The sequence below is a fragment of the Paramisgurnus dabryanus genome, chromosome 24 (genome assembly GCF_030506205.2).
Source record: "Paramisgurnus dabryanus chromosome 24, PD_genome_1.1, whole genome shotgun sequence".
Classification (NCBI taxonomy): Eukaryota; Metazoa; Chordata; class Actinopteri; order Cypriniformes; family Cobitidae; genus Paramisgurnus; species Paramisgurnus dabryanus.
This window is the reverse complement of record NC_133360.1, coordinates 26,538,204-26,553,651: the sequence shown is the minus strand read 5'-3', so window position 1 is coordinate 26,553,651 and position 15,448 is coordinate 26,538,204. Positions and strand designations below refer to the sequence as shown.

General features: G+C 35.9%; 1 protein-coding gene and 1 long non-coding RNA gene across 2 annotated transcripts; both read right to left on the bottom strand.

Moving 5' to 3' along the window:
• Nucleotides 1-5,624: 5,624 nt before the first annotated feature.
• On the bottom strand, nt 5,625-11,107 carry LOC135741234 (adhesion G-protein coupled receptor G7-like). The gene is made up of 7 exons (XM_065259891.1): nt 11,000-11,107; nt 10,547-10,875; nt 8,346-8,427; nt 8,065-8,223; nt 7,807-7,966; nt 7,074-7,269; nt 5,625-6,843 (listed from the first exon to the last, which is right to left on the bottom strand). Exons 2-7 carry the CDS (start codon nt 10,821-10,823, stop codon nt 6,833-6,835), a joined length of 885 nt encoding a protein of 294 aa, XP_065115963.1. The 5' UTR covers nt 10,824-10,875; nt 11,000-11,107; the 3' UTR covers nt 5,625-6,832.
• Nucleotides 11,108-14,170: 3,063 nt separating this feature from the next.
• Nucleotides 14,171-15,448, bottom strand: LOC135741274 (uncharacterized). The gene is made up of 3 exons (XR_010529407.1): nt 15,386-15,448; nt 15,159-15,305; nt 14,171-14,248 (listed from the first exon to the last, which is right to left on the bottom strand). It is a non-coding gene; the product is annotated as an uncharacterized lncRNA (long non-coding RNA).

Here is a 15,448-nt window from a genome sequence, read left to right as displayed (position 1 = left end):
TGTGTTCACCGACAATGTTTTCTGGAAGTATTCCAGACCCCATGTTATGATTTCCATTAGAGTAGCATTTCTGTATGTGATGCAGTGCCGTCTAAGGGCCCGAAGATCACAGGCATCCAGTATGGTTTTCCAGCCTTGACCCTTATGCACAGAAATTGTTTCAAATTATCTGAATCGATGGATGATATTATGCACTTTAGATGATGATAACTTCAAACTCTTTGCAGTTTTTCTTTGAGAAACTCAGAAAATTTTTCGCCGCAGCATTGGGGGAATTGGTGATCCTCTGCCCATCTTGACTTCTGAGACACACTGCCACTCTGAGAGGCTCTTTTTATACCCAATCATGTTGCCAATTGACCTAATAAGTTGCAAATGGGTCCTCCAACCTAAATGTAGGTTCGGGAGTAGCCTAAACATTCTGGCCTGTCAATCATCATTATGGGCTTATATAAGGCAGCCTTCAGGCCTCCAGGTCCAGCTGCCTCAGGTTCCCTCTCTCAGAAGGTTCAGAGCTCTTGTGCAGAGCCCTTTGAGGTCAGCAAGCCAATTTCGTTTACCATTTATCATTAACACCTGAATGTGCAGGCAAACTAGTGATTTGCTACCTGTCCCAACTTTTTTGAAATGTGTAGCTCTCATGAAATCCAAAATGAGCCAATAATTGGCATGACATTCCAAATTGTCTTACTTGCAACATTTGATATGTTATCTATATTCTATTGTGAATAAAATATAAGTTTATGAGATTTGTAAATTATTGCATTCCTCTTTTATTCCCAATTTGTACAGTGTCCCAACTTTTTGGAATCGGGTTTATACAAACCCGCTCACAACTGATCAGGTAAAAAAACGCTCTGACATGACACCGCCATGATGTCATTGTCTACAGCGGAATAGAAAACGCCTTAGTTTGTGAGGTCTATGAACTACAAATAGGGAATTATGAGTTATACGGGGCATTTCATTTAACCTTACTGTAGGGCACAGCAGTAGTGAACCTGTGGCTCTGCAACAACCAGAGTTGTCTGGCACCTGCTCTGAAGCCTCAAAACTTGCTAATAACAACAACTGAATAACCTCATGGATTTTCCCTAAGAAGATTTGCATTTGCCAATTTAAGGCTGTAGATCTGGGATAATAAGGGAGTTTATCCTTAGTTTCCAATTACTCTTAAATTCCATTTTGATGCAGTCACTAACAAGAGACTGGTTTGAAAATTACATAACGGGTTGCAATACAAAATTCCACTAGTTACCACTAGTTTTCCAATATCAGTGTACCAGCACTCATTAGAGTAAAATAGTCTGTACTATACATTTACAGTCATAACAACAGGCCTGTAAAGAATGGAAGGTGAACAAAAACTGGAAATGAACAGTCAGTCCTTGAATTCCATGTGTTTGAAGCAGGAAATACAGGCATGTGAAAAGATCTGAGTGGCCTTGAGAGGGTCCAGACAGTGATAGCTGGAAAACTGGGTCACAGCATCTCCAAAATGACAAGTCTTGCGGTATGCAGCAGTGTATGGGGGAACCAGAGTCCGTTTAAACAGCATCATGGATGCACAAGTGTGGTAGGAAAGCTAGCCCATCTGGTCTGTTCACACATAGAGCTCAGATAGTTTAAAAACATTTGTGATACAATGCATCACAGTTTGCTGCATGTGGGGTTGCAGAGCCCCAGAATGATCCTTGTCCACCACCAAGCTGCCTACAAGGGGTCTGATTTGCATTGGGTCATGGCATTCATGTGGACGTTTCTTTGACACGTACACCTACCTAAAGATTGATGCAGACCATGTACACCCATTCATAGCCATTGTGTTTCTTGGTGGATGTGGCTTTCTTCAGTAGGATAATGCACCCTGCAATTGTTTAGGAATGGTGTGAGTTCAAGATGTTGCCTTTGCAGCAAAACATCCCAGATCTCAATCACATTGATTATCTGTGAGATCCAATATATTAATCCTCCACCTCGCAACTTGCAGGATCTCCTTCTAATGTCGTGGTGCCAGATAAAACAGGACGCATTCAAGAGAAATTGAGGAGTTGACACATCAAAGCTGTTTTGGCAGCACAAGGAGGACGTACCTGGTGGTTTTAGTTGTTGTGGCTGATCAGTAAAGGCCTATCTTCTAGACGTATCATATGTGTATTTACTTGTAAATGGCTCCTCCTGGTGGATATAAATAATCTCTGACTGGAATCAGAAGCAGTAGTTCAAAAGCCATTGTCTTGCCAGTACATTAATTCTTACAGTCAGATATTAATTAATTTCCATCAAGGCAGTCAATAAATTATGAACAGTTGGACACAATGCTTATAACTTTTATTACCCATTTGTAAAACTTATCCTTGAGGTAACATATCTCACCGTATGTGCTACCCAGTCTCACAAAGTTTTGTGATATAGTTACATAATTTTTATTCTTTTTTCGTGATATCACGAATTTCTGCGTTTTTTCGTGATCGTATAACGAATTCCTGTTTTCTTGTTTTTAACACATATTGGTTACTCAACTGTTTTTTCCTATTTTTAAACCTTTGTTGCTTCGGTTTAGGGTCAGATTTGGTGCTTGCATTAGAATGTCACTTTATACATTGGTTTATACTATTTTTTCTGATTTATTTTTTTATATGTCGCCTGGCGTTAGGGTTAGAGTTGATGTCATTTTATGTAAATCTAACCCTAAACCGAAGCGACAATGGTAAGAAAATAGCACAAAACAGTTGAGTAACGAATACGTAATAATTACACAAAAACAGGAATTCGTTATACGATCACAAAAAAAACGTGGAAATTCGTGATAATATCACGAAAAAAGAATCAAAAAAATACGTGACTATATAACAAAATTTCGTGAGACTGGGCTGGTATGTACGCATACATGAAGCACTTATCAGAGATTTGACAGCCTTTTTAAAAACGTTAGGGATTTTCACAAATGTGAAACAAGTATACAAAATACGACAAAAAAATAAAATTATTTTATATGAAATTTTATTTTACATTTATCTAGTTATTACAATTTGGGATACGTCTGTATGAAGTTTAATTAAAATGACCAGTGTTTAAGACATTAAAAAATTATTCAATTTCTATACGATCACGAATTTACACGTTTTTTCGTGATCGTATAACAAATTTCTGTTTTGTGTAATTATCACGTATTGGTTACTCAACTGTTTTGTCCTATTTTCTTACCATTGTCGCTTCAGTTTAGGTTAAGATTTACATAAAATGACATCCTTACCCAAACCCAACTCTTACCCTAACGCTGCAGCTGGCAGCGCTTTGAGTACTTACAGAATCCTATTTTCATATACTTTGAAAGAGCATCATGGTCGACATCAGAGAATTTTTCAGGACTGGCACTCAGGAGCTGACTGACCGTTTGTAAAATACCGAACTTGTCCTTTAAGTGAATTTTTGGCAAAGGTTGAGTGAATGTTTGCAAAATGAAAAACTGGAAAGGCTGTTGAGTGTTGTGTTGTTGATGTGGATTAGTCAAATGAAGTTTGTTTATCAGTTTTTTCGGAACTGTGCCAAATTAGGCAAAATACCAAATGCAAATGATTTCCACCGGGAAGAACATCAAAGAGATACCATACACTGTAATTAAGCAGCTGGTTGCCAGTAACTTACTGCAGAAGATAAAAACTGAAAATATTTCATGTTTATTTAACTTTGAACAAACTGTTGCCAGTAAATAACATAAATGTAAAATCTACAGTAAGTTACTGGCAGCTAGTTGGTGTATGAATGTGTGAGTGAATGTAAGACTAATTGTAAAGCGCTTTGGATGGCCATAGGTCTGTTTAAAGCGCTATATAAATGCAGTCCATTTACCATTTAAAGGCGTTCTAAGCGAATCTCCGAGACGTTAGTTTTTGTTGACGTTTGAACTGTTTTCAAACAGACGGAGCGTAGCTAACTCCTCCCCCTCCCTTCCGTGCTTTCATGAACTCGCCCAACCCCCACCCCCCCACAAATCCTTTTTGTCGTTTATTGGCTGGAATACTTTGTTTTGTTTTGTGGTGCTAGGTTTGGCCACTATGTTGATATTGCCGTTTGTGAAGCCTGGGCTGTCTACAGAGATCGCGTTTTTTTACAGTTTGATCAGCGGACAGGCAGCAAGCAGATAGTGAGGAGATCTTTCCGGTATGTAACAAAAAAATGTTTTATGGTCTAAAACGCGTCAATTTGCTTAGAGCGCCTTTAATACTGTAATTTCTACAGAATTGTTTAAAGTAAGGTATAAAGTGTCTTACTATAATGAGAAACTATCAAAACAAATTAAAAGTACAACTCAGGCATTAAGGCATTAATTAGGAAATATAGCTAGTTTTAACAAACATGCCTTACTTAAAACATTACTTGAGGCAAAACAAATGGTACAGGTGTGTTTTAAGATATGTCAGTGGAAGTTGTTTTCAGTTTGGACAGCTCTTACAATTTTTTTTTTGTCTACGAATAGTCTAATCCCTGTCCAGGAAACCGCCCCTATATTTATGACACTAGAAACTAAAATTGCAAATATACAGATAAAAAATTTAATTAAATATTTAGTGATTCATGTAACAAAAAACATAAGTAAACAGGCTCTGAATCCACAATTATCTAAAACAAAATATATATTTTTTACAGTTGGTTCTAAAGAGATTTTTCAAGAGAAGAACCAAAACCGAAGGATTACCTATTAACAGCAATAGTGTTTCTTGGTGGATGTGGCTCTTGAGTAGGATAATGCACCCTGCAATTGTTTAGGAATGGTTTGATTACAAAGAGGTCAAGATGTTGCCTTTGCATCAAAATATCAAAGATCTTAATCGCATTGAGCATCTGTGGGATGTACTGTACAAATAAATTCAATATATTAATCCCTCACCTTGCAACTTGCAGGACTTAAAGGATCTCCTTCTAATGTCGTAGTGCCAGATAACACAGGACGCATTCAAGAGAAATTTTGGAGTCGACACATCAGAGCTGTTTTGGCAGCACAAGGAGGACGTACCTGGTGGTTTTAGTTGTTGTGGCCAATCAGTGAAGGCCTATCTTCTAAAGCAGGGATGGCAACTTCGGTCCTGAAGGGCCGGTGTCCTGCAAAGTTTAGCTCCAACTTGCCTCACGACACCTTCCTAAAAGTTTGTAGTATGCCTAGTAGGACCTTAATTGGCTGCTTCAGGTGTGTTTAATTATTGTTGGAGCTAAACTTTGCAGGACACCGGCCCTTCAGGACCGAAGTTGCCCATCTCTGTTCTAGACGTATCATATGTGTATTCTTTTGTAAATGGCTCCTCCTGGTGGATCTAAAGAATCTCTGACTGGATTCAGAAGCAGTAGTTCAAAAGCCATTGTCTTTCCATTAAGCTAATTTTAATAACCAGTACATTTATTCTTACAGTCAGTAATTAAAAAGATTTCCATCATAGCAGTCATTACCATCAACATTGCAAAAGTAAATGGGCAAGATCTCAGTTCAATGAATTATGAACAGTTGGACACAATGCTTATGCGGCCATTTATTACCCATTTTTAAAATTTACAAAATATGACAAAAGTCTTAATTATTTAACATGTCATTTTATTTTACATTTATTCAGTTATTACAATTTGGGATACTTCGGAATATAGTTTAAAACGATATTAAACGATATTAAAATTTTGATTGAAAGTTTGTTAAAAATAACAAAAATACTACTTAATTTTCCAACATGCAAAACAGCATTAGGCTGAGTTATTTGCAGAAGCCTTTAAAAGTAATTCCTTAAACAATATAGTGTTGCCAAGTCCACGGTTTTCACACAGAATTGGGCCACTTTTAAACTGTTGTGTTTTGTCAGCAGGTTGAAGGTGGAAGAATTTTGTGTTGATTTTAAAGCATGATGATATTATTTATAACATTAAAAATGTGTGTTTTGCATAAAAGTGAAATTAAAATATGTATTTTATTTTAGGTATGGTAGTGGCATTTTGAGTCTTGAATTTGGTGTAAGGACAGTTGGCTATTATTGGGCTAGTTTTGATTGGCTATTGGGCTGGTTATATTACGCAGACCTTTTGTTGGCAACTTTGCAATATACACTGAATATTAATAAAAATGATAAATGATAAAAATAAAGTTGAATTAAGTGATTTCAACTTTATTGTTTGTAATTTATAGCAACTCCTCCACAATTTTAATATCAAGTTGATTAAAATTTTAAGTTTAGTGTAGAGTTTTATATTCAATATTATTTTATTAAGAGAAAAGTCAGTAGCCAAGCTTCAGAATACAAATCAATATCATATAAATGTATTTTTTGTTTCTATAGCACTTTTCACAATTTTTCATTATTGAAAAGCAGCTTTAAAATGCAAACTGTATTAGTATTGAAAGGAGAGATAAAAAGAAAAACAGAAAATATGAAATATATGGACTACATGGTATTACTGCACAATTTTTCAGAAGATGTATGTTACTGATAATAACTGTGAAAATAATCGTCTGTAATCTAAAAATTACTTACATTGTGCTATTAAATCGTTTATTCAACTTAAACTGTGAAAATTGTTGCCTATGATCAGTTTCTGAATTAAATGCAATTAAAACATCACATTTTAAGAAATTGATACGGATCTAAAATGCCTTTTATATAAAACTGAGTTGCATACTAAATAAATCTAACGGAATTTCTTAAAAAAAATGACACCCATCAAACATGCATCCACCATAATTCAAGTTGGTATCCCCCTTTCTCAGCATCCATTTAAGGAGGTCTTTCACAGAGATTGACTTCATGTTGTGCCTTTATACTGATGTGATGTGATCAGCACAGCCTCCAATGATCTACTTCAGCTCTATAATGAAATGTGACACACATTTTTATTTGTTTGTCATGGTCACAAAGCAGCAATACTGTATAAAATCAACACTACATCTGTAAAATCTGTTCAGTATTAAAAAGATTTGTAGTCTCAACAATTTTATCTAACTTGATGTACAAACAGAATAGAGATCCACTTTTACAGTGTGTGTTAGCATACTTGATATATTAGCATGATACATTACATATGTATCCAGATATTACCAGCAATGACCTGGGGCATCTCAGCGGAGTCAGGATCAGTGGGTCTGTAGATTTCAACATTTTCTTCTGCCTTAACTTTCCATAGGAAGAACACTTTCCTGTGAATGCCAATGTTGGGTGCATTCACGGCATTGAGAATGGCTGGATTTGAGTTTATTACAGATCTCAGAGTGAATAAAATAAATATTTGTATGCCCTTTGGAAATAAAAAAGAAACTAAATTAATATCGAATCATTGGAGATTAAATTTACAAGCCATGAAGTTTATTTTACAATTGCAAGCCTTTGTGATCATGAAAAAAGTAAAAGCTGAGTGCAAATGTAAATTGCTAAAAGGAAAAGTGTGTTAAAAAAATATGAGTGATATGCATTACTACACTGTAAATATTCCTTGTTGCCCTTAAATTTACAATTATTTCAACTTTCTTGATGTAATTCCACACCAGCAGAGGGAGCCCTCTCATGAGTATTGACTTTGTACCGCTTCATTGGTTACTTCCTGTTTGTAGATATCTTAGCATGGCTTGACTAACAGGGCAACAAGGATTTTACAGTGATTTGGTTCCCATGTATTTAGTGTAAATTCGAATAATTGTAACATTGCCCGCTTTAATTACTTTAATAATAATCGATATAATATGAGTTGAATGCAACATATTTTCAGTTTAGTGTTGATAAATGGGGCTGTGGAGATACAAAAGGGAAATGGTTTTGAAACACTTCATTATCACACCTGTGTTGTGTTGCAGACGCAAAAAACTATGCTCAGGATAAGTTGAAGAATTGGGTCTTGGGTGAAAAGCAAAATGTAACCAGTGAACCACGATAGACCAAGCATCACAGCCATAGAAAAACTACTCAGAAACTTCTTCTTTAAAGGAGTTTGCTGCAAACTAGACAACAAAAGTGTTATCAGGACAAACAAGGTTGTACAATCGAATTTATCATTAATGTATTACTTCAAAGAGTATGTGTCTAAAATAAAAGGTACCGGACTAAATTAGGGACGGTCTTGCAGGTGTTCTGAGAGAAATGCAGAAATATTGCCATGTTGAAGATCAGCATGATCACCAAGGGAAGCAGAAATCCCCAGAACATTGGCTTCCTCATATCGAAATTCTGTTTGGGGTCCGAGGAAGCCAACCAGCAACTGTATGACAAGTGAACTCATAAAATCAGTACTGTAAGCATTTAGTGATCAAATACTGTGGCATCCATAATCAAACATTATTTCTCATTTAATCAATGAAATCCCCAAAATTTGGTACTTACAACTCTTCTTGTCGATAACTTAAAGGATCTTCAACAGTGTAAGTGGAACCCAGTGATATACCAACAATGATGGCAGGAAACCCTAAGACAGAAAAGGGTTTACTGTGGGTTTACACCAGTCAATGCACAGATGCGATCAGACGGGTCCCCACGTGGGGCGATGCGAATGACACGATATGGGCGGCGCATTTGCTGTGAAAACACACGCTTTTCGCCTCAAACGCGTCTTTGCCCAAGTTGAAAATATTCAACTCGAGCAAAAAATTCGCATGATAAGAAGTTAAATACCGCAAGTAATCTAGAGCAAGTAACGCGATGCCCTGCGTTTGGTGTCTATGTAGCCTTATAGGCACTCAGCAATGTCATTATACTTTATACTGACACTTTTTAGCCAAGACTGTCCTCACAACTCTACAGGTACACTAGCTAACCTTGGACATTTACACTATCAAAAAACAAATAGTCAAAATATGAACCCTAGCATTGGGGCTGTACCAGTGCTTTAAGTGGGCCGGTACGCGCCGGTACTCAGTACCACCCCTTTCAAATATAGCTCTTGAGCGTACCACCACCTCTCTGTGCGCCCAGAAGGTGCTTTTAGCTTTCCGCTCATTTGCACATCTGTTTAAATCAGATGTTTAATTTAATCCTTTGGCTGCGCTGACGGTTTTCAGAGCGCCCTTAACAATGCACGCTTCCTAATTCGTCCCACCGAGAGCAGAGACTACATTACCCATACACCCTTGAGTTTTACAAGTTCAAAGCGCATGCGTCGCTTTTGCTGCTGTCAGTGTCAACTCAACATGGTCTGGAGAGCTATGTGTTTTTGTGTGAAATGCGCAACCATAGCTGCTCGGTTAAAATGAAAATGCAAATGAACACTTAAAGGAATAGTCTACCCTTTTGCCATATTAAACTATGTTATTACCTCAACTTAGACAAATTAATACATATCTATCTTTTTTTAATGTGTGCACTGTACAGCGTGTCGTGAATGTGTTAGCATTTAGCCTAGACCCATTCATTCCTATGGTACCAAACAGGGAAGCCACCAAACACTTTCGTGTTTTCCCTATTTAAAGACTGTTACATGAGGAGTTATACGAGTAGGTATGGTGCCACAAAATAAAACTTTTTTTTGGTACCATAGTAATGAATGGGGCTAGGCTAAATGCTAACACATTCACAACGCGCTGTACAGTGCAAGCATTGAAAAAAGATAGGTATGTATTAATTCATCTAGGTTTAGGTAATAACATAGTTTAATATGGCAAAAGAGTAGACTATTCCTTTAATATGCCCTCCTGGTTTTAGACTCTGAGTAGTAAAAGAACAAGGTCAGAATTAGAGGACTCGCTGCCTGACATCCCACCAAGCCAGAATGATATCGCTGCAGGTCAGACGCAAGCTTTTTCCAATACCCACGTGACAATCTCCGCTGTCGCGGCTGTCAGTTTGGTTCCCCTCGACACAACTTCTGATTTCTTCAGGCGATGTGCAGAGTAAAAACATTATTTTAATTGTAATATACATTAAGTATAATTGCTAAACTACAAGTGAACGAAATTTCAATGAATTTGAACGATGCACACAGGAGTTTTACCACCCGCAAAATTGAAAACAATGGGACAAAATAAAGTGATGTTTTTCAAGTTTCAAATGGCCAGTATTTTGTTATTCTTGAACCCATATGGTCTTAGTGACATTTTAAAGTTTTTATTTCAAGCTCTTTCTATCTTAACAACTATTTGAGAATTTAATCATGTTGAAAATTTTACTTGCATACCTTTTGCACATTTTATTTATGTTCAGTAGCTATTTCTAGCTCAAGTAAATCTACAAACTTATAAAAGGATTTATTATTTTTAACAAGGTCGTCTGTTGACTGCTCTATATAAAACCCCTTCAATATAGTTGTTGGTACCTTAGGGGAGGAGTCGAGTCAGCAAAAAAATAAATAAAAAAATAGAGAACCGGCACCTCTTTTGGGCCACTTAAAGCACTGGGCTGTACCCTTTTAAAAAGTGCACAGTTGTACCTACTGTATAGATGGTTCATAATAGTATCTCAGTGGTACGAATGTATACAAATCTGTAACAAATTGTACATCATAGGAACTTTTTGAAGGGTCCCAGTTACAGTTGACAGACAATTTTTACTAAAAGTGTAGGTTAAACAATAAGACTTTCTGAGTTTCCTACCCCAGCCGACTCCTATGGACACCTTGGGAAACCATGGAGGTGTTCCAGTGGTTGTTTTGAAGAGGAGGAACACATTCATTCCATACAGAGTATTCCAAGTGAATGTGGCCAACAAGAAGTAATGAATCAAGGCTGTAAATGCCGTACAAGGACCCTCATCAGAGTATTGATGATAATCTGACACAAGAACGAGATTTTTTTCGGAAACATTATCCTCTTTTGCATGTTCGACAGGGTTGTTAATGCCAAAGATGAAGAGAAGGTAGAAAATCATCATGCTCAAGCAGATGTTCACCAAAAGCAGAGTCGGGCTGCATCCCCTTGACTTCCTATAATAAAGAGTTTATGAATATATAAAAACTACAGGTCAACTGGAAAAAACTGCATCAGGAGACAGATAAGTATGACATCACCCTGACTGCCAGTAGCTGTTTAAATCTTAATTGTTTTTACCTGGTTGCAATTTGGTAAACTGCTGTGACAGCAAGACCCAATATAGAAAGAGAACAGCCGGCAATGCTGATCCTGTTTAAATCTTCTGAATACTCATAGTTTATTTTGAAAGACTGCAAAAGGAAAACATTTTTAAACATTTTATCTAAAGTAAGACATATAATCATAGGAATATATGAAGAGTTTGGTTCCAAAACGTGATAAACGCCATTTTAAAAAAATGTTACAGCCAAAATCAGTATTATATCCGGTCAGTATTAAAAATTAAAAAATATTTACGCAAAATACGATATCCGGCGTGTTATTCTGTCATCTTTTTTCCTTATTTTCCAAACCCCAACAAACGCCAGTCCTCCTTCTCTGCAGAATGCAATAAATCCGCTTAACCAATCACAGCGCACGATTCCATGCATTGTAAACAATAATGGTGGCGCTTTGAATACACACAGAATCCTTTTTATTCATCTACTTTGTACTTCGTGATCAACAAACAAACAAAAACAAAATAGTAATTTAGATGGCATTGATAAACCTGTGGTGGTTTTCTGTGGCGGAGAAGAAACATAAGCCATTCAAATCTAATAATTTACGTGAAAGTCACTTGGACGAAGGAAAAATGCCGGCTGTTGCTTGTTCTCACAGGACAGCATCAAGCTTCTCTCATGCTTACACATTGACCTCTAATGAAAAACTTTCCATTATTTTACTCAAAGTCAACGAAAATCGAGCAGGACCAAAACATTTTACAGCTGATCGCTGTCAAAAAAGTTCAGCGACGACGACCCAAGGATGACAGCAGCAATGACAGTGTACTTAATATGACAAAGTAAGTGTTTTGATTAATGCCATTAATGTTTATTTTTAATCAGTGTATATCACTAGTCAACTAAATGAATATAACATGGCAAAGATGAATGCACATTTATATATTGATTCAATAGATGTATAGCATTTTGTGGAAAAATAATCAGTTTTTTAAATAAATCTTTGAAAATCAAATTATAGATTAAAATTTTTATGTTTTTATAACCTAAAGATGCTATGTGAAAGTTTGTAACAGAAAATAGTGGTTTTCATCTTGTCACTTTCTTGGTATAGAAAACACGTTTTTACCCAAATTAGTCAAAATGTATTTATTGCGTTTTGGAACCAAACTCTTCATTTATTTACTCTAATAAATAATTTGACCATAAATGTATCTTACCATCAGGACTGCAAAGTTTTTATTAAAGTTATGTAAATTTAAATTATTTGAATAATTTTCAGGTCGATCAGGTGTACAGGTGCACTGTGCGTGACCCGAAAATCTCTCTTTTGTGCAGCCTTTTGTACTCCAGTGGTTTTCGCTGTAACTCCAAAACACGCATGCAAAGTCATGGAGGGACATCGTGGGATCATTCTGAAAGGTTAACAATGTGTTAATTCATAACTCATGAGGTACCAATAAGTGCCTTTGAGGTATTAATATGCACCCTGTGTACTTTTTTGAAAGGGTACAGCCCCGGTGACAACTTATGAGCATACTACAGTATATATACATTGTGCAAAGGTCTTAGGCCACCACCAGCTTTGTTGTTATGCAATGTTTGAATGACCATCCATTTTTTATTTTTCAGTCTCTTTATTAAGATACAAAATACAGAAAAAAAGAAAATACACAAAATAAGACAGAATAATATGGCTACAGACATTTCTCACCGATGGTGTGACTGAAAACTGAACTTCCATGGCTTCAAATCCATATTCGAACAGGTTAGCAGAGAAAACTCTTCTCTTGGTATTCAGAGAAGGTTTAAAGCTTTGTGACGGAAAGAAATGATCGCTATCATAGAGAACAAACCCAACACTTTTGTTCATTCCTGAAGAGAAAGAGAGAAGAGAGAAAGAGAGAGATTCTTTATTGCAGTTTTTAACATTTGTTTCTATAATGTTAACCTGTCTTTAAACATCTCCTTCTAACTGTGATACTAATGTGGATGGGAAATGGTTACTGAAAAGTATTATTTTACATTATTTCTATTTTAATTTCTTTTTTTATCATTTTTCTATCAGATTACTTTAATTTAAAACTTTCAGCATAATATTTTATATGGAAAATTGATATATACAGAATAAACTATAGATTTACCTTCACTGAATGTGATATTCATTTGTAGGTCAACTTTCTCTTTTGGAAAAGGCATCATATTTGAATCCAGTTTTATTCTGCCAGGTATAAAGGTATCATTGCCAGGTATAAAGGTATCATTGCCAGGTATAAAGGTATCATTGCCTGTTGCTACAAAAATAATTAGATAATTAAGGTTGATCTACGTAGAGACAACATGTAAATATTTATAATGATGCACCTGTGCAAACAGACAGAATGATTTATGTAAAACTGAAGTCATATTAAGCTGAAATTTTTAATATTGCGGGATGTTAGGCAGACTTTTTTTAAATTTTAAATTAAAATTTTTTTAACTCATCCCTAAATATACATTACCACTGTTTTAATAGCTCAACTGCTGAAAATTTTTATTATAAACTCACACTTGTACTGCTAAAAGGTATATAGGCTAACATCAGCATGCCATAATGTTCATAATCTTTTTATAATTGTGTCTGGTTTTAGTGAGGCACTTACTATGTAAGTTAACGGGGCCAGTTCATACATTTTCAAAATGGTCCCATTATGCCTTTTTACAAAAAGTCTTTTTTAATATTTTACATTATTGCAACATGTCTCAAACGTTTCTATGAAGTTCATCCTTCCAAACCACCCGGTCTACTGTGATTGGTCAAGCTGGTCCAGTACTTACCTTTAAATAAAGTTAACTGCACTTGATGAATCTCCTGTCCCCCCTTAAAGGACTGCACTGCCAAATTTGGCTGTACCAAGTTATTTGATTCCTCGCGCAGTGAGAAATTCTGCAGAGTCTGTGTTAGTCTGTAAAAACACAATACAAAATCAGACATGCGTTTACAGTATTTAAGTCCCCATGTGGTGAAAATCAAGTTTTTGTTGTTTATATGTCTATGCTGTACTAATTTGCATATTTATATCTATGGTCTGAGTTGTGCGGTTGAGTAGAGGTATTTATTTCAGTATTTCACACATTAGGAATAAGAGCCTGATTACAATTCCAAACTCTAGCAGTGCACTATTTTCATATACTTTGAAAGAGCATCACGGTTGACATCAGAGAATTTCTCAGGAACGGCACTCAGGAGCTGACTGACCGTGGCTACTGTAGACACAGCAATATCCTACACAACAAACAAAGAGATCGAGGTTACAACCTGTTATTCTGGTTCTCATACATGTGGACATATGTAAAGCCCTAACTATATACTGTAAGTGTTTGGTTGACACAATGTTGTTCTGTTCGGCTGGTCAGGATTACCATAACAGAGCAATGCTTTAAAAGCATCACAGAGTTTAGACTTAAGGGAAATTAACCTAAACAAATGTTGTACATACATCTGTCTTGGCATATACAGTACAGTATGGCTGGGATAGATGGGGAAGTGTGCGGTATTAAAGGTATCTTGTCTGGCTAAATTAAAAACATTATCTGAAAGGTTATTTGGGGAATTAAGAATCCTATCACTTTTATTTTTAAGTGAATTTATTGCAAAGGTTGAGTGAATGTTTGCAGAATGAAAAACTGGAAAGGCTGTTGAGTGTTTTGTTGTGTTGTTGATGTGGATTAGTCAAATGAAGTTTGTTTATCTGTTTTATCAGGACCTTGCTAAATTAGGCAAAATACCAAAATGCAAATGATTCCACCTGGAAGAACATCAAAAAGATACCGCACATTGTAATTATGCAGCTGGTTGCCAGTAACTTACTGTAGAAGATAAAGACTGAAAATATTTAATGTTCATTTAACTTTGAACAAACTGTTGCCAGTAAATAACATAAATGTAAAATCTACAGTAAGTTACTGGCAACCAGCTGCCATTAATACTGTAATTTCTACAGAATTGTTTTACAGTGTATATACAAGTAAGGTATAAAGTCTCTTACTATAATAACGCACAGAGAAACTATCTAAACAAATTAAAAGTATACCTCAGCCCTTAAATGATAATTATGCAAGTTAAAAAACTTGAGTTTGATGCATTAAAAAACTCACTCTGTGGGGACAGCAAGTGTAAAAGTGTAAATAAGTACCGTTGATATGTTTTCTGAGGAGAGCAACATGTTGGCTAAATTCACTGCTTTTGTTATTTTATGGGGTGTCAGAAGTTCTGGTCTGGATGTAAGGATCTGAGCACTGGACGCTAAAAACAACTTTTGTTCCACAGAAATCCCAGAAATCTTGATTGAAAGAAACAATCCGTTAATTTTTTTGTGAGAAAAAGTTAATGTAAGTTTAGTATGAAACATTGATATCTTACGTCTGTATTAATGTCGTCCAATGTTAAACTACAACTCAGATTGTTTGGCGCATTAAACACACG